The sequence below is a fragment of the Gavialis gangeticus genome, unplaced genomic scaffold (assembly GCF_001723915.1).
Source record: "Gavialis gangeticus isolate Ggan-Ray unplaced genomic scaffold, GavGan_comp1, whole genome shotgun sequence".
Classification (NCBI taxonomy): Eukaryota; Metazoa; Chordata; order Crocodylia; family Gavialidae; genus Gavialis; species Gavialis gangeticus.
In genome coordinates, this window is record NW_017728992.1 from 104,021,443 (window position 1) to 104,044,936 (window position 23,494).

Below are 23,494 nucleotides of genomic sequence, written 5' to 3' on the forward strand. Positions count from 1 at the left end.
GTCTTCTTATCCCAGGCCCAAACCACAAAGTCATTCTTCTACTCTTAAAATGCCAATATAATGAGTAATTCATTGGACTGGACCCCAGAGTCAACAGCATTTTAAGCCACAGTTACCCCACAGCTCAGCAGTGTTCAGTATGTGCGTGTACTCCAGATACCCCCCACAAAGGATTCATGTGCTAGCACCCACTCATGACTGGAACTGGGTGTTCTTGTCATAAGTCCTGGGATGATCCAAAAATGTAAACGCAGATGAAGTGCAGGGCAACCTGGTCCAGCTTTACCTCATAGAGGTTAGGGCCACACTAATCATATGTGCCAGGCTGAGAGAGGGGGGTAACAGAGGGATTCTGGATGAACTGTATACGGTGTTGTTCCTTACCATGTCCTGGAAGACAGTCAGCAGTGAGGGGTACCGCACTTAATAAGTGCTACCATGTGTCTTATTCAGATGGGTGACACTAACCTATTCTCATGGTAGGTTCCTAATGTAGGCTATGTATTTCACAGTCAGGTGCAATGTTGGCTGCATTTAATCAACTTCACAGTTAATTTCCATTGCTGAGCACATGCTGCTTTTGGCAGCATTTTAATGATAGACAATGTATTTAATGAAGTTTTCTTGTATGTGTTTATAACATGAGGGGCTTTTTTCTCCTATACCAACTGGGGGGGGGATGTCATCTTGTATTCAAGTAAATATTGTAATCATTACTTGTTCTTCATCCTCCATACTGTACTCTTGCAATCAGATCTGCCCCACTTTCTACCATATACACACACACATCTATGAAACTGCTAGAAATGCAAGGTACTTGAGTAGCTTTCTATGGTCATCATTGGCAATCCATCTATTCGAGGATGATCTTAACCATGGTTCATTGGTAGGTCTTGAGTTGACTTAAGCATACAATCCTTGAGCCACAGATCTGTCTGCAGAAGTTGCAGGTCTTTCCACAGAGGAAGTAGACTGCAGACCTACTTTCTCCTTTCCCTTCTGCTATCTCTTCTCTGCTTTGAGGGCAAGAGACTTTATCTCAAAACAGGCTGTTACTTGATTGAAGTAGCGGTGCCATTGGCATCAGTCAGCAGCCAGCTCCTCCCAACTCTTGATGTCAGCATTCATCAGCATTCGTTTTCTTGAGATATCCTGGTAGTGTTTCCTCTGGCCACTGCAAGATCTTAGGCCATTACTAAGCAGAGTAGAGCACTTGTTTTGGGAGTCAAGAGTCAGGAACCTGCACACGATGTCCAGTCCAGTGATGTTAGTGCTTAAGGATCATTGACTCAATGCTGCTAATGCTGGCTTCAGCAAGGATGCTGGTCTTTGTGTGATGATCTTCCCATTTAATATGGAGAATTTTCTGGAGGCATCTAGGGAAAGTCCTTTTAAAGTTGCAGTGGAAGGCAGAGACTATGGGAAGTCCTAAAGCAACCAGGCCTTAAAAGGAATCAGGTGCCCTTAGCCACCTGTCCTGTCCTGCCCCCCACAACACACACACACCCCTTCATCAGAAAATGCTAGTTGTATCAAACTGATGCTTTAAAACATGCACCAGTCTTCTGGTACTTAGCAAGTACATTTGTCACAGAAACATGCCTGATTTTCGCCAGTCATAGGCAACTCCATTCAGAGAGGAACAGAGGGGCCCATCAGTCGCCCTGATCCCATGACACGTGAGGTCTCCTGTCTGCCCAGAGCTTGGATTCAGGACGTGACAGAAATGATCCCAGACCTTATCTGGCCCACTGATTATTACCCCATGGTCCTAATCCATGTAGACACTAACAATGTGGCCAAGAACAGTCCAGATCACCTCATGAAGGACTACAAGGCTCTGGGAGCCAAGCTGAAGGAGACAGGGACACAGGTGGTCTTCTCATCTGGTCTCCCAGTGAGCATATGTGGATGACGCCATGAGACCTGCATCAGGGAGGTCAACTTTCATCTCCAGAGATGGTGTTACGAGGCAGGCTTCAGCTTTTTGGACCATGACCCATACTTCCGAAGAAGAGACATGCTTGAGTGAGATGGCTTCATCTGTCCCCCAAAAGGTAAGCGTGTGCTCTCTTTCAGGCTGGCTGATCTCCAGTGGGCTTTAAACTAGGTTCATCAGGGAAGAGAAAGACAAGGATGGAGGGATCCATGGAACATTGAACCATGAGATACCCACAAGATGAGCCCAGGTAAGTATCAAAGAACCTATTAGACAGCAGTATAAGGGGGTTCCAGGGGCAGCCACCAGGGGAATTAAGTGTGTGTACACACACACACACACACACACACACACACCAGGAGCATGGGTAACAAGCAGGAGGATCTAGAACTCTTGCTTGCGAGCAATAACTTTGACCTAGTGGGACTAACTGAAACCTGGTGGGACTCTACTTATGACTGGGTGGTAGGAATAGAGGGTGATAGGTTGTACAGGAGAGATAGGGGAGGAAAAAAAGAAGGGAGTGTTGCTCTCTCTGTCAAAGAACAGTACACATCTTCCCTCATCAAACTGGGATCAGAGGATGGACAAACGGAGACTCTGTGGGTTAGGATCCAAGGGGGAAAGGGACCTGGTGGTGGGGGTCTACTACAGGCCTCCACGCTAGGAGGATGAGGTAGATGAGGAGTTTTCCAGGCAGCTCTCAAAGGCTGTGTGATCTAGAGGCATGGTAATCATGGGGGACCTTAACTACCCAGACATATGCTGGGAGGAACAGTCAGCTTGATTTAACTGCTCACACAGGTTCTTAACCTGTATTCAGGACCTCCACCTAACACAGGAGGTGTTAGGAGTCCCACCAGGGGTAACATCTTGCTCGACTTGGTGTTGGCCACAGGTGATGACCTGGTGGGGGACCTGCAGATTCAAGGCAACTTAGGGGACAGTGATCACCAAATGATAAAATTCACAATCCAAAGAAGGACGGGCACTATACCTAGCAGGACACAGGTGCTAAACTTTAAAAAAAGGCCAACTTTAATAGGCTCAGGGGATTGGTTAGCAGGGTACTAGGAACCAAGAGCCTAGATGCTTTGGGGGTCAAGGATGGGTGGCATTCCTCAAGGATACCATTCTTTGGGTTCAGAGTGAGACAATCCCATGGCAGATAAAAGGGGGCAAAGGGGCCAGGAAGCCCTTTTGGCTAGCCAGGGCCATCCAGGATAACTTAAGGGCAAAAAAAGAAGCATACAGAAAGTGGCAGCAGGGGGTAGCTAGCAACAAGGAGTACATTGGCCCACACCTGCAGGGACTAAGTCAGGAAGGCCAAGGCAGCTCTAGAACTCAGGCTAGTGGCAGGGATTAAGGACAATAAAAAGTCCTTCTTTAGGTACACTGGGAGCAAAAGGAGGGTGCAGGGTAGCATAGGACCCCTACCGGACAGGCAGGGGGGGCTTAGTGATGGATAGCATGGACAACGCAGGGCTTTTCAATGAATTTTTTGCCTCTGTCATCTTAAATAGGAATCTAGATGAACACTCAATATGCATCACGGACACCAACAAGGGGAACATCAGCCAAGCAATGGTCAGTGCCGTCACAGTAAAGGGACACTTGGAGCGACTGGACATGTTCAGATCACCAGGACCAAAGGAACTCCACCCATGTGTAATGAAGGAATTAGCAAGTATCATAGCTGAACCACTGGCAAGGATATATGAGCACTCATGGTGCTTGGGTCAGGTCCCAGAGGACTGGAAGAGGGCCAATGTCATCCCAATCTTTAAGAAGGGGAGGAAGGAGAACCTGGGGAACTACAGACCAGTCAGCCTTACCTCTATCTCTGGGAAAATCCTTGAAAAAATTATCAAGGAACACATCTGTGGGAGCCCGCTGGCTAATGCGATGTGGAAGGGTAACTAACATGGGTTTATAGCAGGCAGGTCCTGCCTGACCAACCTAGTTTCATTTTATGATAAGGCCACCAAATGTTTAGATGCAGGATTCGAGGTGGATGTTATTTATCTGGACTTCAAGAAGGCCTTTGACATGGTATCCCATACCATCCTTATAAATAACCTGAGGAAATTTGCCTTGGATGATTAAATGGTAGACTGGGTAGCAAACTGGCTCAAGGGTCACACTCAGAGAGTGGTGGTAGATGGGTCGGTGTCAACCTGGACAGATGTGGGCAGTAGAGTCCCTCAGGGCTCAGATCTGGGGCCAGTGCTGTTCAACATCTTCATCAGTGATCTGGATTAAAGGGTGGAAAGCACCCTGTCCAAATTTGTGGATGACAAAAATATGGGGTGAAGCTAACACCCTGGAGAGGAAGAACCAGATCCAGGCTGACCTAGACAGGTTGGGTAAGTGGGCAGAGTGCAACAGGATGCAATTCAATAAGGACAAATGCAAGGTGCTGCATCTAGGGAGAAAGAACTGCCATCATACCTACAGGGTGGGGGGCAACCTTCTTAGCACCACTGAGGCAGAAAGAGATCTTGAAGTCACTGTTGACTCTAGGATGAACATGTGTCATCAATGTGATGAAGTAGTCTGCCAAGCCAATTGCACCTTGTCATGCATCCATAGGTGCTTCACAAACAGGTCCAAGAAGGTGATTTTCCCTCTGTATGCAGCACTGGTCAGGCCACAACTGGAGTACTGTGTCCAGTTCTGGATACTGCAGTTCAAATGGGATGCAGACAACCTGGACAGGGTCCAAAGAAGAGCCACTCGTCTGATTGGAGGCCTGCAGGGAAGGCCGTATGAGGAAAAGCTAAGGGACCTTAACCTCTTCAGCCTCTCCAAGACAAGTCTGAGAGGGGATCTTGTGGCGGCATACAAATTCATAAGGGGAGAGCAACATGAAATAGGCGATGATCTGTTCACCAGGGCACCCCCTGGAACAACAAGGAACAACGGCCATAAGCTACTGGAGAGAAGGTTTAGACTGGACATTAGAAAAAAGTTCTTCACAGTCAGGGTTGCCAGGATCTGAAATGGGCTTCCAAGGGAGGTGATGCTCACCACATCCTTGGGGGTCTTCAAGAGAAGACTGGACAGGTGCCTGGCTGGGATCACATGATCCCAGGTTTGGTGACGCTTTTCTTGCCTGCCGGGGCAGGGAGTCAAACTAGATGGCCCACTGAGGTCCCTTCCAACCCTAGAATCTATGAATCTTCCTCCCAAGCAGTTTGACAGAGTTGTTTAATTTAACAGTAATTCTAAGATCCCTGTGATGGAGTGGGAAACCTAGCTCCTGGCTGCAAAATAGGGACCCTAGGAGTAAAGATGCTAGGTCCCAGGATAGCTCAGAGACTGTTATCACTTTAATCTTCGTAATTCAGAACAAACTGTTTTCTCAGAACAAACATTTCAGTATTCTTTGTTCCGGGACAACTATCCCAAAAATAGTTGTCATATGCCATAAGTGTACATCTCCCAGTAGAAAACTTGAGTGTGCAGGTATTCAGTTTCTCCCAGAACAAAAATAGCAGTTCTGGGAAAAAATAACCCATCTCCAACTTGGTAGAGGTCACTCCTGGGAGAGCTTTTCCTGGGAAGATGAATGCCTGAATATTTCTATGCTGCTTGACTCCTAACAGGAAGCAGGTATTGAGAACTGGGAAAATGCTCCCTGTGCCTGCCTGAGACTAGGATCACCCCCATCTTGGGAGGAGTTGTCAAGTGGCAGGGAGAGGCTCCCAAGCATTCCTCATACCAGGGTCATCCCAGTCTGGAGGAAGATGCAGGGGCAGCTGCTCCTGCCCCTTCCAAACACTGTGTGGGAAGGGGAGAAGCGGGCACCTACTGCTCCCTGCCCACCCCCCAGACTGCAGTCCCTGGTCTGAGCAGGAAGGGGCCGGGGGGTCCCTAGGTTCCCAGAGTGCAGCAGTAGTCACTCCTGTTTCCTGGTCTGAGAAGGGGTGTTTTTCTCTACTTCTCCAATCCCACTTGGGATGGGAAGATTGGAGCAGCTGCTGCTCCACACATTTTACCCAGAGTTGGATCACATTATCATCTTGGGATAGCATGAGGAGGAGGAGAAGAGAGTGGTGGTGGTTGTAGGCTTTGCCCTGTTTCCTCCCTCCCCTGGAAATGTTTCTAATAGTGGAACATTTTCACCACTATACATGAATGCCTGTTCATGGCCCAAGAAAAGCACTGCCTGGAATCTTTCAGCTACTGTTAACTGAGAATTACAATAAAGAGTCAAACATGAAGTATTACTGGAAATTGATCATCTACTGCACTAACCACAAAAGCAGCTCTGTTTTTTTTCCAGAAACATAAAAAATTAGACAATACATAATATGTCTGGCCATTTTGCAATATGCAGCATGGTCACTTCATACATAAAACAATCACCAAGAGCTTCAAATATAACTGCATAGAACCTTTGACTGCTTTGATTTCCAAATACCATGCACTGTTATGCTTCTCATGTTTAATTAAGGAAAATGATTTGAAGTTGTTATAATGTCTCTATATACGCTCCAGATTCCACTCTAGTGAAATACGTTATATTGAGGACAATGAAGCTGGCATATAACCATGAGAAAAAAAACCTCCTGATTTCTCTAATATTCTGGGCTTGATCCACAGTAAATGCAAAAAACAAAAAAACCCCAAACAAACAAACAAACAAACAAAAAAATCAATCCAGCAAGAAATGCAAAACTTTTCTATATGTCTAAAAGATATAGTTATCTAACAATTCAATTATTTGCCATCCCACAGCTGTGATAGAACTGTAGGGTGCCTACTTTAGAGACACTTGTCTACATGAGGCAAGAGAAATACTTAATACTGCTTCAGCATATCTAAGTAGTGTTGTACAGGACTAGATGCAGGACATTTCTCTCAATTCAGCCCTCATGTAAAAGAATACCTATGCAGAAATCTATCTAGGAGAGATGATCAGCAGCAAAAACTTTTGAGTTCACGGATCTCATTTAACTTATACTGAATAAACATAGAGGATAGTAAGGACTTTGAATTATTCCCTTCTTCTTGTGGTTTTAAAAAGAGTATCTGAGAAAATTACAACCTATGTTTTTGACTGACCTATGGAATACTTTCACAGGTACCAAAGATTTTGAAAAAGAACCACCATGTATATAGACATTTATAATGTATGCTTCATTCTAGCAAAGAAACAGAAAATAAGGAATTATTCAGGACTGAAGCCAACTAGTTGCTGTTTAGAGTTAGAAAGAAACTCCTGCAAGATGCATTATGAGGATTTTGCACTTCTTTTTAGTACAGCATATTGCTGTTGATTCGTTAGGTCTGATCCACTAGGGAAAAATGGAAAAGAAAGCTAATTGTTAATATTACATTTTGACAAAATATCTTTTTTCCCCATAAATATTTTATTTTTTAAAATGTAGAAAAGTACAGAGTAGAAAAGTACTTTCCAACTCTCCCTATTATAAGCATCCCTTTAAAGGAGGAAAAGCTAGCTCTATTTTAATCTATATACTAGAATTCTTATACTTAAATCTGGTTCTCTCTCTGGGACATTTTCCAAGAAGACTATAACCTCCCTCCAAGCAGTATTTACTGATCCTGCTAAATCCTCTTCCTCTTGTGCTTCAAGCCAATTACTGGGTAGATAAATTATGCACAGTGGGCAGTATCTTTTGACCACAAGGATATATTCTGAATATATCCTGAAAGGCAGCCTCATTAGCAATGAGGAATTTCAAATCAGTAACTGAAGGATGGCTACCATCACACACTGTATAAACATTTCAGTCTTGTTAAGTTTGTAAAGTAGGCACAGACTGGTTGAAAATGGAAACAGGAGATTCCTACCACCAAAGCATTTCAAGTTGAATAAAGAGCTGCTCAAATTAGTCATTGTGAATTATATAAATTACAAAGCTGTGACATTTACCTCCTTGTTTACTAATGCCAGTTCCAACAAATGCCAGTGGCAATAAATGTATTAGTTAAGTATTAACTGAATAGTTTCTGGGCAAATTTAACACTAAGGATTATTCATGGACTGTTTGCTTGGCTAGCTCTGATGAGCAACTGGTCACATAAGTTACACAATATTGTTTCTGCACTCCAGTGGGATATGGTCCATTTAAAAATGAAACAAACAGACAACCCCCCCAAAGTCCAGCTTATGAGATATGCAATGTATTAGGTATGTGCCCATGACTGCTTTGGAGCCTCAAAACAAAAGAAAAGATACTCAGACCATATCTGTAGGTCTAGTCAGGTTAGATATGTAAACAGCTTATGGGGACTTTAACAAAGACCCAGACTGGAATACCACAGTCTGTGAAATGTGAAAGGCCACCCATGAGGATGTGCTGAACAGAGCTGCACAAGGAAAAGTAATTCCATTTAAAGAAAGGAGGAGGCTGGTATTCTGAAGCTAGTTTAATTCAGTTGTGTAAAGAGAATGAAGAAATTCTACTTTCTTCACAAAAGGGAACAGAAGATTCCAGGTACATTTAGGGTGGGGAAGAAAGGGAAAAGGAGTTGCTGTTCAGCTAGGGGGCTGGCAGAGAAGCGGTCTAGTTTCCAGCAGAATGCTGTTGAAATTAACCATCTTGACACATTTTTGAGTCAGCAAATTCCACCAGAAAAATATTTCAGCTTTAGATCTGGTCAGCTATATGCTAAGCCCAGACAACGATGGAGAAAAGGAAGTCACTTGTAGGGCATCTGCGCTCACAGCTAAAGAATACAGCCTCTGTCTACCACCCTAGTACTCTAGAAGAGAAAAAGACAGAAGGTGCAAAGAGAAGCAATGGGTTCACAAAATCACTGAGAAGGGAAGTATTGGGTGGATCTTTTTGCTCTAGGATCCATAAGTTGTTCTGGAGCCCACAGCACATTCAGGACTATGAACACTTGCTAAGCAAGAATGACAATGCCACAAAAAAAGGCTAATAATTTACAGCATTTGTTCACTAAAGCTTATCAGGGAAAAGAAGAATTGGCCAAATCCTGCCATCTTTACTTACACAACAGTTATACCAACTCTACAATGGGAGGTCACATTTGGACACTTGTATAACATCCTGACTGATGAAAATCTTGCCCACACAAGGCATGAAGCATTGTAGAGAACCCTTCAAGCACTGATGTCTCAGCATCCACATCTGCTTCTTTCTACTGTAAGGGGGAGTCATTGAGAACACTCACAACCCCATGTCTTCATACTCTCCAGCTACAAATCCAATCCAACAAACCTACTAAGTGTTTACATACTGTTTGCAGACTGAGGCTGAAAAGCTATAGGTGGTCATTGCTTCCAAGGTTCCCTGCAGCTTCAAATCTTCCTCTTCTGGTATACATAGGTGACAGAAAGCATGAACGTGACCTGAAATGGCACAGAGAAGACTGAAGCTGCACAGAGATGGGGAAAAGGGGAGCCAAGGACTCAGAACAAAGTCTGAGTTGAAGGCTGAAGCCACTGAGCTCACATAAGAACTGCAATTTACTAGATCAGACCATAAGTACGTCTTGCCCATTATCCTGTATCTCACAGCACCAGAGAGTGGATCGTGAAAGAAATGTGAACAGGGTATAACCATGGTTCCCCCCCCACACTGTTCCTCTCTCACTTCTTCATCAAATAGATGAAAAAGGAAGAATAGGATTTAAAACCAGCTAAACTATTTCTAGATTTGATATACCCAAAGATGTACTGATAGTGATAGTGTGAAAAATTAAATGAAAGAGTGAGAGAAAAAGCTATGCTTGGGGAAGACAAGGACAAAAGAAAGAGGTTAATAAAGGCAAATATATGATTCATAACACACTTGAAACTCAATGGTATAAAGGGCTACCAATGGGGGTGGTGGAGAGGGAAAGAGAAAGAGATCTATAATGTGCACCAGATAAAATACTGGATACTTTAAATTAACATTACACTCTTTACTTAACTTGTAACTTAAGTTGAGAAACAAGAATGGAACTTTTATACTAGAGTACATATGCCAAGTTCAGTAGCTGCCCCCGAGATTTGGTTTACAAAACTTCGAATACTAGAATAATGGGAGTTCAATGGTGCAAACACAAATTTTCCTTAACTCAAACCCAGCCAAATTTTAAATCACATAGGAGCTGAATGCAGACATGCCAGTTGTACATTTTGAGCAGGGCACCTCAGAGGCTAAGAACAGTTCTGCCTATAGCAAACACAACTGTCCCTGAAGGCTGTTAAGATTGACAGTTCAGAAGCACGCACAAGGCATGCTTCCCATTTCTTAACAGTACATCAAATCACACTCTCAACCATTTGCAAATTAAAACCCTCACTGTCTTACAGCTGCATGCTACCACTATCATGATTAAAGCAGCGCATAAAATCCTTGTAAAGATAGTTGTCAACTGGGGACCTTCCAAAACTATGACCTACTTCATTCCCAAAAAGCCACAGGTGTGCAACACATGGTGAAGCAGACGGGTGGGGGGAAATGCACACAAGCTGAAGGAAAAGATCAGTATCTATAATAGTAATTTCAAAGTGCAATGATTGTATGCAAATATTCCTTGCAGTTATACTTCATATCAACATTTAAGTGCATATATTTAGAAAAGGGCCCTAAGAGGGGAATAAAGGAGTTACAGGTGTTTAAAATGTAGACTATGCCAAATTGGCAGAGGAAAGAGACTAAAATAGGGGAAGAAAACCTAAAATCCCCTCTTCAAAAAAAAGAAGGGGGGGAAAAAATCACTCAAATTTAATTCAGAGGAAGCCAAAACCTCTTTTAGACCCAACTGATTTGATGCAATGGTGGCACTCCTGATGTTAATGGGACACTTCAGTCTGCATCACATTTAATCATACTTAACACCTGAGTTATTTTTATACAGGTTCTGTATTTTGATACTCAAATATTCTCACTGGCAGAAGAAAGTGAGGAGGAATAATTCTTATTCAGAGTATCCAAAAGATTTGAGAAAAAGTATAACCCAAGAATGCTATTAAGATGTGCAAGGTGCAGAGAATTTGTTTTTCAGTTTAATATGGAAATACATCACACTAATTTCTGCTCCCTCTTCTGGAGACACAATAAGAATAAATGCACTGCTATGGGAGCTCTGGAAGGAGAGGGAAAAAGAAGTTAGCCTAAAGACTAGGAACGGTGCAGTGAACGTGAAACCGTAACACTGAACAAAAAACCTGAGTAAATTCAGGTCAATCCACATTTCTGATCTATCTTTTTGGTTTCTAGTAATAATGCATGAGGGGCTTATCGATAGAAGCATTGCTTTCAGTAAAATATTATTTTGTGTTCTATAGCTCTGTAGCAGGGTCCGGGTTAGCTTAGCACTGCCAGGCTCAAATCAGTCCTTGAACCCTTTAACCCACTCCTTTATTCTGGCCCCAGCAACACAGTCTCTCTCTGGGCTGAGCAACACAGGCTGTAGTGCCCTAGGTTCTTCCATGTCACAGGGCTCAGCCAAAAGCATAAGCAGTCCAAAATACACATGCGTTTAACCTGGTCCCAGCAACCCAATCTTTCTCTGGGCCCAGCAACGCAAGCTTCAAAGCCCTGGGTTGATCAGCACCACAGAGCTTCACAGAAAATCCAAGGTGAACACCCACAAGCATGGATTAGTTCTCATACTGTAGTCTTCCTTCTTCCTTGAAGGAGTCTTCCCTCTCCACACAGACTTTTTCTCCCTCCAGGTCCTCTTCATGTCTCTTTATTTCCAGTCAACTTCCTTCATTATTAGTTAGTTGCTTGAGCCAGCTGGGGCCCCCTTAGACAGGTAGCTTGTTACTGGCTGGCTAATTGATCCAGGCCTGCATTATTACAAGCTCCTAAACAGATGACAGGCTAAAACAATCTGATCACAGAAGCATAAACCACTTAATTATTTGGGAACCTTTCTATAGTAAGTCAGTTGTGTTTCTCTTCATATTAATTTTAAGAAAAATCTGTAAGCATCACAGAACAGCATATCATGCAAATATTCTCAGCTTAGTCAAAAGGATCATTATAATTTTTCCAGGTCAGCATCAAGCCCTGAATGACCATATAATAAAACACTCAACCTGAAACTGTACAGGAGAGAAGCAGGTCAGGTACCGTAGTCCCAGTTCCATTTAGCCTTATTCTGTACTGACATCTAGTTTGCTTTTTAGTGGGTATATCTATGCGAGATGTTTACTGTGGAATTGACTAATTAGCTCTGCAGTAAAGCATCTGCATCTACATATGTGGTGCTATTAGGCCGGAGTGAACTGATTAACTCTGCTATAGGATAGTGCTGCCAGACACAAGTACTGTCTTATGGCAGAGTAATGTACATCACATTGCATGTGTAGACAATGATAGGGCTGGCTGGGGCTTGAGGGAGCTTCAGTGTGGGGGCTACCTGCCGGCTAGGCCCTCACTGTAGCATCCTCGTACCCCAGCCAGCCCATCTGCAGCACGCTGAGCTGAGCTGGAGCAGCCCCAGGCTTGGCAGGCTGACTGCCCAGGGCTCCTTGCCAGCCAGTGCTGTGCCACCCTGGTTCAATGTGCTGTGGTCCCAGGCACACATGTAAACATGGCACCCTGGAACAATAAACTCTGATGCAAACGGTGCCCGAGTTTATTGTGTTGCATTAATTGAGTGTCTAGACGCATGCAGTGTCCAGCAAACTATACCGAAATCTGTATGGACAAAATGAACCAACTATATTTTATCATAGAAGCCTAAGAAAAAACAAAAGCCAGACTGCAGAACCAAAAGGAAAGAAGGAGGATTATGTACTCTGGAGAAGAAAGGACTCTGGGAGGGATTTGGTAACAGTCTTCAAATATCTGAAGGTGGAAACAGACTATTCTCTCTGACTATCAGGAACAGGACTAGGAGCAACAGCCTCAAGCAGAGGAGGACATTTAAGTTGAAGATTAAGAAGCACTTTTTTCCTATGAGGATGATTAAGAATTGGAACAGGCTTTCTAAAGTGGTTGTGGAATCTCCATCCCTGGAATTTTTCAAGAATGGTTTTGACAGACACTAGACTGGGATCACTTAGTCAGAGAGAATTCTACTTTGAGCAGGTGGCTAGACTAGATGCCCTCCTGAGGTTCCTTCCAGCCCTACTCTTCTATGATTCTAACGCTTTTAGAAGAAGTGTGTGTCTCAGTATGCAGTTTTAGTATTATTGAGAGATTTTGTATTATAATGAGAAAAGAATTAAAAACTTGTGCAAAATAAAGTCTCAATATACCCTTAGAGTTATAAAAATGTAAAAGTTTGTTAAATCCATCATCTATTTGTCTAAAAAAGACACCAAAAAATTAACTCTGCAATAAGATTTGTTGCTTTGAAGAAGTCCATCTTTATGGTATATTAAAATAATTTTTCTGAAAGATTCTTTTGCCCTGTCCCCAAAGAAAGCAAGACACAACATACTGTAAATAGAATTATATTAAGACTCTAGTTGGCATTGCATGCACAAAATACATTACGGTAAATCTGAGACTTGTAAATAACGCTGACATGATACAATTAGGTAGCTTGGAGCATTTGTTTTTTGTTTTTGTGACTTACATTTATCAATGTTTATATTACAGTATAGCAATTAAAATAAATCTTTAACATTTCAACCCCACTGTCTCTTCCAAAAATATCCAACACAAAGTATCTTATGCCCTTACAAAAATCATTCTTTAATGCAACGCATTAAAGTAATATAGGCAATGCAATTTATAAAGTAATAATTTTACCTGTATGCTGTTCTTCAATCCAAGCCTGCAAGTACATGAAGAGGAGTATACCAGCAACTCCAAACACCAGTACAGACACAAAAACTTGTCTTAGATTCATGACCCTATCAGAGGGCTGCATTTCAGCTGCTTTCAGAAGACTGCACGATTTGCTTTACACAGGTTTTCAGTTGAGCTGTATCTTCTTCAGTATCCTTTCTTTTAGACAGCAACCTGGAATGGAGAGAGCTAGTTCTTACATTGTTCTTTCTGATCACCTTTGTGAATATGCATATACTATCTTTAGCTGCATACCACATGCACCTTTTCCAAAAAATTAGTCAGCCAAAAGTTGGGATGCATGTTTTAAATTGGGAAGCTGATTCCACACTGGAACAGAGGCATGGAGGTGCTAATAATGGCTATAAGAAGACCGCTTTGCCTTCCTGAGCATGTACAGGAGGCAGAATCAAGTTCTTGGCACTACTCATCCTCCACTTCTAGCTCCAAAGCTGAAGCTTTAACTCTGTCACAGCTTCTGCTGAATAGCCCAAAGCTGCTGTTAATACGGCAACAGCTGTGATGGGGTTAAAGCTTAAGCTTTGGAGCTGGAAGAGAAGGACGAATGATACTGAAAATGAAGACTGTGTCCCTGTTCTACATGGCCTCCTTTCAGCCAGGGCTCTGGGAAAAAAATAAAATTTCTGTCATTCTGCTTTCCTAAAACAAGGCGGGTGGGATGTGAGAAAAATATGCTGCTTCTTATGTAACCTGTTATCTGAAACACTTGAGTTTACATCCATAGTCCTAACAATCTTTCTGTAACAGTACCACTTGACTTAACGAGTCTCCAGCAAACAGCGTTTTCCCTTGCCCCTTTCATCTTACAGAAAGTGTGAATATTTGCACTCTTTGAAAGTTCAATATAGAGACACTAGGGGATAAAATTAAATTCAACCACAGAACCAGAGGCCAGGACAGAAGGATATTGATAACCCAGCTGGCAGAAAGTGATGGCAGATGGTAGAGAGAAGTGTAATGGTCATAGCTCTTCCCGATGAGTCCTAAAAAATACTGGGGACTACTGAAGCTATGTAATTGAGAACTTGAGACTCATCTTGGGCCCACTCACATTAAGGCTCTGTAACTTAATAAAAGAAAAATGCAAAACACTCCACAGCAAGTAAAAGAGATGAAGTTACCTTGCACAGCTATTCTGTTCATAGTACCCACAATGCAACCTCAATGCACTATCCCACTCACCTGCACCAGAGTTCATCCGCAAACTTTTAGCTGACTGAGGTCACGTTTGGCCTTTGCTGAACTAATGATACACACAGTTAAGTAAACAAGCTTTAGGTAAGGTGAGCTAACGTTTTTTTTTTTTCTTTACTGGCCACTTCAAACTCATTTCTAGAATAAGGGTGCAGGGGAAACTAATGAAGAGCCCGATTCCTGCCACTGACTTCAGTGGACACATGGTCAAGTCCAAAGCCTGGCTGAAATATTATTTCTTGTGTAGCACAGAGCCCCAGGAGAAGGAAATAATTTTATTCAACACCCTTCACCTGCCACTCAAAGAAGCCACAGGATGTTAAGAGTTTATAAAAAAATCAGAATACAAAAGGTTTTGTAGAATATAAAAGAAAGTAAAGCTTCTTAAAAATGAATTAGAATGAGCTGGATTTTGAAGGCATTGAAGGCAATCAAGCACAATGCAGAGAGTACCTGTCAAATTAGATTGCACAGCAAATAAAAATATTCAGAAATTCAGTATAATGAGGCCCTTGTAAACGGATATCTGATAGAAGTAAAAATGAAGCACAAACATAAGCTTTGAGAGGAAGAGAAAACAATCTACAATATTTTGAGAGTTCTTCTACAGGGATAAGTCTAGAAATACAATTGCATATGTTCATGCAAGAAGAGTAGGCATGTAATAAGTTATATAAGAAAGTTTAGATTTTATAGGGAAAGGCAGCATTTCAGGTGCTTCCTAAGAAAACAAGATTAGTATGTCTTACATTTTAATAACTCAGTGCTTTCAGATATACAACTTTTGACTATGTGAGAGACATACATACAAACTTTGAAAATTCAACATGAGCTCCCATAGACAAATAGTTATTGCATGAGCCATGTACTTGTCCAATCCAAAATGTGGTTGGTGAATGTGAAATGCTGTTCAGAACTTTTACATGCAATGACAAGTATAATTTTTTTTCAATTCTGTGCTGTTAAAAGCCACAGCCCTTTATAATGTGAAAACTGCTTGCAAACCTGATGCTATAAATTTAAGCTACAATGCTTGGGATGTTGTATTTACTATTTTATCTGTTATGCAGAAGGCACGTGTATAAACACTAGAATGGCTAACAGCCATTTGAAATTTATACTCCATCTGAAATTCTCTTTGTATGGGTCATGAAATAACTAGTTCACACAAGGAACACTAAAGGAAGTCAAATTTGGAAGTGTGTGTGCACACAGGTGCACGTATATATGTCTAGCCTCATTATATACAGAACTAGCATCTACTGTAAAGGAAGCTTTATTTCTTGTTGGTTAGTGCTGTGTGACATTGGCTGGTTGCAATAAATTGCTCTTTTCTTCACCCAATGCTTAACTCATTCTTTAGCATCAACTGCCTCTTGAGTGACAGTGAAAGGGCTCTGTGCACCTGTTGCCCAGTGATTTTCCACCTTCAGTCTTCCTTCTCATTTCAGATTAAATGGAAACAAACCTGCTTCACAACTGCCATGTATATGAGCTTTGGCTACTGAAGCAAATGTGCTGCTGATATGTCCCTAGGATTTGTTCTGATAAAGCCACAGAAGCTTTCCTGGTTCATTGATAGTTCAGACTTCTTTCTGGTTATCTGAACCGTAACTACTATCCTTTCTCCCAATGCAAAAATCAAAGAAGAAAAAGAACAGCAATGATGTTTCCATAACAGGATGTTGATATAAATGCGAATAAAAAACTAAAAACCAAATGAGTAATAGTTTGATGCTCAGGAAGTCTGAATGAATATGGGTAAGAAACAAGTATTGGAGTTACCAGAAAATGGACATCAGACTTTCTTTTGGTAAAGCTATATGGGATATATAGCATCTGATGAAGTAGGCTGTTGCCTATAAAATCTTATGCTTTTCTCAACTCATTAGTTGTCCTGCCTCCTTTCCAACTTCGGAATAACATGTCTAACCATCTCTTAGTGCCTTTAGAATGAATGGAATATTTGAGTGAGCAAAAGGTTCCTTAGTAGGTGTTACAGGTATGCCTCCAGTGTCTATCGATTCTAAAAGGTCTGTATGGACAGCAGTCTCAACATAGCAGGAAAAAGGTCCTTATAATATTAAAACCAATACCAGGTAATTTTGCTTATTAGTAAAGAAATAAACATCTATTAAATCTGGGGCAATTTTTCACCTGTAGATTCAATCCAGGCTCTTTTGTTTGAGGAAAGACTCAAAAGGCACTCTTCTGTAGTTTTTTATTATGGAAGAAAACTTGAAGAAAAAAAATATATACCGCATGCAAATTAGTGTTAGTCATCATGTGGAGGCTAACAATATACCCAAGTAAAAGGAACAGTATTGATTGAAGTCAACAAAATAATCTCTGTATGAAAAGCTTATTTATCAGCATGCATTGTTTTAAGTATTTTTGTTGTGTTCATTTATAGCCTTACTTTTAGGCCTACTTTTAAAACTAATTGATTTTAGTACACTGAAATTATGTGAACATTAAAACAAAACCCTATAGCTACTCAGCTATATTACAAAACTTTTAAACTTTCAAGACTGAATAATTATTGCAATGTAGTTAACACAATGATTTATAATCCACAAATGAAAATTAAGAGGGACATTAACAAAGAGTCTGCATCCAAAAATCAATTGGGGGAATTTAAAAAAAACAGCCACAGTAGGATTGTGACAAATTATTTCCCTTTAGCATTAAAAGCAACAGAGAGGGGAATGTTTGCCGGTGGAGAGTAGTATGTTTGCCTGGATCCTAACAAAGACAAAAAAAAGAGCAGGGGAACAGAGTCACTGGCATGAGAGCCTGTGTCCCATTCCACCTATAACCTCTCTTCCTCCTATTCCTGTAGCATGGCTCCACTGGAAATATGGTATGGGGACTTCTCCATTTAAATGGCTCCATGTCATGTTGGCAGGTGATGCTCTGTCCAAAAATTAGTGCAGCTTGAGGGGATAGATGGTCCTGTGTACCATTCCACGAGCTTCACTTTTTCCTTAGTTCAAAATATTTCTATCCCCTTCCCAAGCGCATGCCCCATGTTGCACTAAAAGGGACTTGTGAAGTCCTCCCACCACCTCAAGTTTCTCCTGCAAAACAAAAATTAGTAGTCAATTAAAAGAAAGATCAAAAACATGCACAGGTACTTTCTCTGTAGTCAGCACATTGATTGCATCAAAAATGGCTACAGATGTCCATCTGATATCGCCTACCACACCCTACACATCCATACGTATGAGCAAGCAGGGGAAAGGTTATTCATTAAAAGGCCAAAGAGCAGAGATAATAGAAGTAGGCCCGTACAAAGCAGCAAGTATTCACTTGGGATTCTGCTGATTCAGAGGGACAGTAATTCAATTTGGCTATTCAAATCACTGTCCTGATTCGATTCAGCCGAACCTGAAGATTCAGTGCTGATTTGGAGATTCGACCATAGACTAAACAGGCAGCAGTCTTCACCACGCTGGACACAGCTGCCTCTAGCTGGTAAGTCTGTTGTGGTGGGCAGAGTGGGGAGGGAAGTGGGGGGCGTAGATCAATGTCCCCACCGCAATGGATGGATTGGGGCTGGGACAAGCTGCCCAGCCAGGACTGGAGCGTGGGACTTGGGGAGGGGGGGCTCCTGCCACTGAACACCGCCAGTCCAGGAGGGCATGGGAACAGGCGTGTGCCCCCAGATCTGTGCGGGCTGGGCTGGACTGAGCTATGCTCCAGATGGGCGATGGAAGGCACTGGGAGTGGGGGCTATGCCCTCCTGCTGGTCACCCAACCTGCCGGCACATCCTGGACAAGCCATGGCTTCACACCCTGGCTGGGGAAACAGCAGCAGGGCATGGCGGCAGGCTTGTGCACCCAGATTGGGGAGGGGCCAGCGGCAGGGGCTATAGGGAATTTTAGGGTAGCTGCAGCCATCCCATAGCCCCCACTTCACTGCGCTCTGTGGAACAGGCAGAGCCAGGGCTGTGCTCCAGGCTGCGGCTGGGGTTAGCTGCCCGGAGCGCAGCCCTGGCTCTACCTGCCTCGTGGAGTGCAGCCCAGCCCAGCCCAGCCCGCCCCGCACAGTTCTGGGGGCATACGTCCGCTCCCATGCCCTCCCAGACTGGCGGCACATGGCAGTGCACGGTGGCAGGAGCCCCTCTTCCCAAGTCCTGTGCTCCCCTGCCCCAGCTGGGCAGCTTGTCCCAACCCCAGTCCCAATCCCAATCCCTCCCTCACTGTGGGGGTGTTGATCTGCACCCCCCCACGCCACTTCCCTCCCCCCTTACTTGCCAGCTGGAGACAGCTGCGTGCAGCGCGGTGAGGACTGCTGCCTGTTTAGTCTACGGCCAAGTCTCCAAATCAGCACCAAATCTTCAGATTCGGCTGAATCGAAACGGGACAGCAATTCAAATCACCGAATTGAATCACTGTCCCTCGGAATCAGGTGAATCTGAAGTGAAGACTTGCTGCTTTGCATGGGCCTACTTGTGGTATCTCTGCTCTTTGACCTTTTAATGAATAACCTTTCCCCTGCTTGCCCACACACATGGATGTGTAGGGTGGGGTAGGAGATATCAGATGGACAACTGTGGCCACCTTGGATACAATCAATGCACTGATGACAGAGAAAGTACCTGTGCATGCTTTTGATCTTTCTGGTAATTGACTATTAATTTTCATTTTTCAGGAAAATCTTGAGGTGGTGGGAGGATTTCCAAAGTCCATTTAGTGCAACATGAGGCATGAGCTTGAGAAGGAGATAGAAATATTTTGATCTCAGGAAAAAGTGAAGCTCTCTGAATTGGTGCCGAATCTTTCGCAAATCGATTCGGAGGCTTCCGATTTGATTCGGACCTTTTAATTGGTCTCCCAATTCAATTCACGTTCAGAGATTCGGCCGCTGAATCAGGCTGAAAGTCCTCCAAATTGAACCAGCTACCAAAGCTTCACAGAGCCCTAACCACAAGCACTTAGACAATGCCTTTCTGAACCAGTTAGTTGGCCTGCCTTCTTTTTAAGACACTCGATTCTCCAAGGTGTTCCAGCCATACTTATTTTTCCTTTTCTCCCTATTTTTCCTGAAGAAGAATATATTTTGTGGTGACTTAACTACAGTACTGAGGCAGGGCTGAGAAAGTCTGTTGAGCTGCATGGAGGAATGTCCAGTGATCCGGATAAATTCCATCTCTAGAAGGAAGTAGAAGTGTGGGGGAAATCTACTCCCTTGCTTTTTCAGGTAAGGACATCCCAAGATGTTGCTACTAACCCTGAAACACAGGCCTCCAGGATCAGTTTCCTCCTATTCCCATAGTCCCACATACAGGAGCTGCTAGCTCCCTCTCAAAAGAACTTCAAGTATTTGATCATCCCAACACACCCACAACAGATGTACGGCATTCACTATGACCAGGACTTAACCCAAGCACTGTGGGATAGGTGCAACATCCATGAAGCTGCAAAAATCCATAGCAAGTGAAGTGGCTTGAGCAAAACAGAATATCTGATTTTCATGCAAGTCAAAACAATAACATCCTGCAGTGCAATATAGATGCAAGCCAGCTGTGTAACTGTCCCTAGGATTAGTTCTGATAGAGGGACAGGAGCTTTCCTGCTTCATTGATAGTTCCTGTCTCTTTTTGGATATCTGACCATGACTACAATTCCTTCTTCCAATGCAAAAATAAAAGAAGAAAAAGAACACCAATTATGTTTACATAATAGGATATTGATATAAATGTGAATACGAATAAGATGTTGATATAAATGTGAAAAATGTGATAAGAAACTACAAACCAAATGAGTAAGAATTTAATGCTCAGCACTATTTATAGATATAGATATCTAGATCGAAATAGACAGAGATGTATCTATATAGATAGATAGATAGAGAGCAAGCTATGTTTTTCACCTTCCTGAAGCATAGACTTTAAGAACAATGCCAAAAATCACGAGAGCTGGTAACACTGCAGTAGAACTAGAAAAGAAGAACCAACCCATTCTAACCAGGCCATAGACACTCTCTCTACTGTCCACACAGCCTTATGGATTCAGAACAAATACCTAACTAGGGCCCGTTCTATCAATCTTACCTATACAACAATCTCATGAAGTTAGAAAAGCCTGTGATACTTATGGGACTTTGCATATAGTCACAGCTGCTTTTGGTTAGGCCCCAAGTGAGAGTAGATTGAAAATTACTGTTCAGCATAAAGCAAAAATGGGAGGCTTCTTTCAAGCTTCTACTCAATATGAATTATGAGACCCTGTCTATACCACATAAATGTTTGTAAAAACACACTAACAGGGCATTTACACACATGCTCCAGGAATGTGTGTGTGGGGGGGTGCTTTAATTAGAATACCTCCGAGTGCTGCCCTAATTGAAGCACTCGAAGCATCTCATGTATCAGCGTCCCTGCGCTGAAAAATGGCAGCAGGGCCACTAACTAAAGCTCACTGACTAATCAAATTTTCACTGCTCGTGTATAGGTGCCTATAGAATCTAAATGTCATTTATCCTGACTTCCAACACTACAGTGAACAGGCTGTCTACACTAGGGCTCCCTCTTACCAAAATTTGAATCAATGCTAGCAATGGCAAGAAAAAAGTTCGAGAAAAAGTTCTCCAGCATAGTTAGGGAATAGGGGGGAAAAGACTGTTTAAAAAAGACCCAAAATTCATCAGGGTCCTTGGTTGTCAGGATAGAAATAACCTGCAATTCAGCTGCAAGTATTTTTTTCTTCTGAGTTCAGATAAACTTGAATATTTTAGAATTAGTTCTGTTATACAATCTTGGAGACATTTTTCATCAAGACAACATGAAAGGCAGTGATTTTTTAAAGTATACAAGTACATGGTAAACACTGAAGTCAGAAGTATGCAACAAGACAGAGTGACATCTCAATGGCTCTTCAGACTGTGATAGAGATGCACCAGAGTAACTGAATGCATGACTTAGCCTGCAATAATATAAAATGAGTAAAGAATCCAGTGCAGCTTCCACGTATCCCAGGATGATTATGCAAGGTTGGCAACTAGAGAAGAAATAGTTTATTTGGAGTTTGAAAAAAAATAGTGAAACCTTTAAATGAAAGTTTATATACACACGTCATAAAGTAGAGCCACATTAAACAAACCAACCAACCAAAAAGACCCCCAACAGAATCCTACTACTAACCTTAATACAGCCCCCTGCACCCTAGAATTGAAGGAATATCAAAGCTTCAGGAACAATCCAGAAATTCCAAATACCGACATTATCAAAGCAACCTCAAATCAGCCAAGTTGCATAGTTCGTGTTTTTCTATTCCTCTTACCCTTATTACACTGCAAACAATTATGTTGTTATAATATTATGCTTTCTTAGTAATACACTTTCTATGATGAGAGATCCTATGGGAGGGATGCGGGCACAGAAAACAGACAGTGTATTCCTATTTACCCTTCTAGTATTTGATTCTATCATCTTAATCTACCACAGATACTGAACTCTCTCCCCCTTAAGCAATTAAGGAATTCACTTTAATGAAGGGCTTGACATAAACACGAGCCACTTCAGGAGATGATGACCAGGTGTTTTTTTGGTTCATTCATTTTCTCCAGGGATGATCTAATGTGAGAATGAAAAGTAGGAAACTGCAGAAGTTGCTGGTGCTGAGTACACACAGAAATGAAGCTACTTCCTCTTCCTGTCCCTCAAGAATAAACCCTATTTAACTTTGCATAACATGAAAGTAATCTCAGCCAGGAGCTGTCAGACACTTACAGTCTAATTTCAAGCTATAACAGTAGTAGTTTTTCTTGAGTGACTTGAGAAGTGCTCCATTTGTATTGCCAACAGACAAATGTCCATGCAAGGACCCCAAACACAAGTGCAATTTCATACACATAAGTAATCAAAAAGGTGAAGGGTAATGTTCCAAAAAAGGGTAACTTTCCAAACAAAAATAAACACCATTGAAATACAACAGGTTGTAACAGAATATTTCTGTTTTGGAATTCCACTCATCGCTCCATTTACTGGCAGATACAATAACTGTATACCATCATCTTACTTCAAAAAGAGATGGAAAGATTATTCTTCTCATCTTCTAGTAGCTTACAAAACTCACAAGCAGTTGCTGTAAACCCATGGAGCAAAACTTGTTCTCATTTTACTAGGGCTGTACTAATTTCAAGGCCAAGACACAACAAAGAAGTTTAACAGAAAAAAAAGACAACTACAGGAATAAGAGAAAGTGAAAGAGCAAGAACATGCTTGCTTAAAACCAGTGGCCCCAATCTTGCTTTAAAGCAGCCCCACTAAATTTGGTTAACTATCCGAAGTTAAGCAGATGTGTGTTTACAATCCCCATGAATGTTTCTTTACCAATGGGACCTGGCCATTTGGGTTCCTGTCACAGGCATAATATATAGTCACATCATGAGTACTTATTTGCCTTGATATGCAAATACATATCTGTATCATTGTAGACTCAGAAGACGAGGGTTAGAAGAGACCTCAGGAGGTCATCTAGTTCAGTGGTTCTCAACCTTTTCTGTACCAGGATCCATTTGTAAACATCAAAGGCCAGTCCCAACCCCCTGCCCCCCATCCCCAGGCCCCAGCCCCTCAGTGTGTAGGGC

At 42.3% G+C, this 23,494-nt stretch overlaps 1 protein-coding gene across 1 annotated transcript in view; it reads right to left on the reverse strand.

Moving 5' to 3' along the window:
• CHST9 (carbohydrate sulfotransferase 9) overlaps positions 1-23,494 on the reverse strand; it is a 202,307-nt gene that overhangs the window by 172,311 nt on the left and 6,502 nt on the right. Inside the window, exon 2 of the mRNA XM_019526555.1 lies at positions 13,645-13,857. Within this exon, the coding sequence (XP_019382100.1) occupies positions 13,645-13,765 (121 nt within the window). The 5' untranslated portion in view covers positions 13,766-13,857. The remainder of the gene's footprint in view (positions 1-13,644; positions 13,858-23,494) is intronic.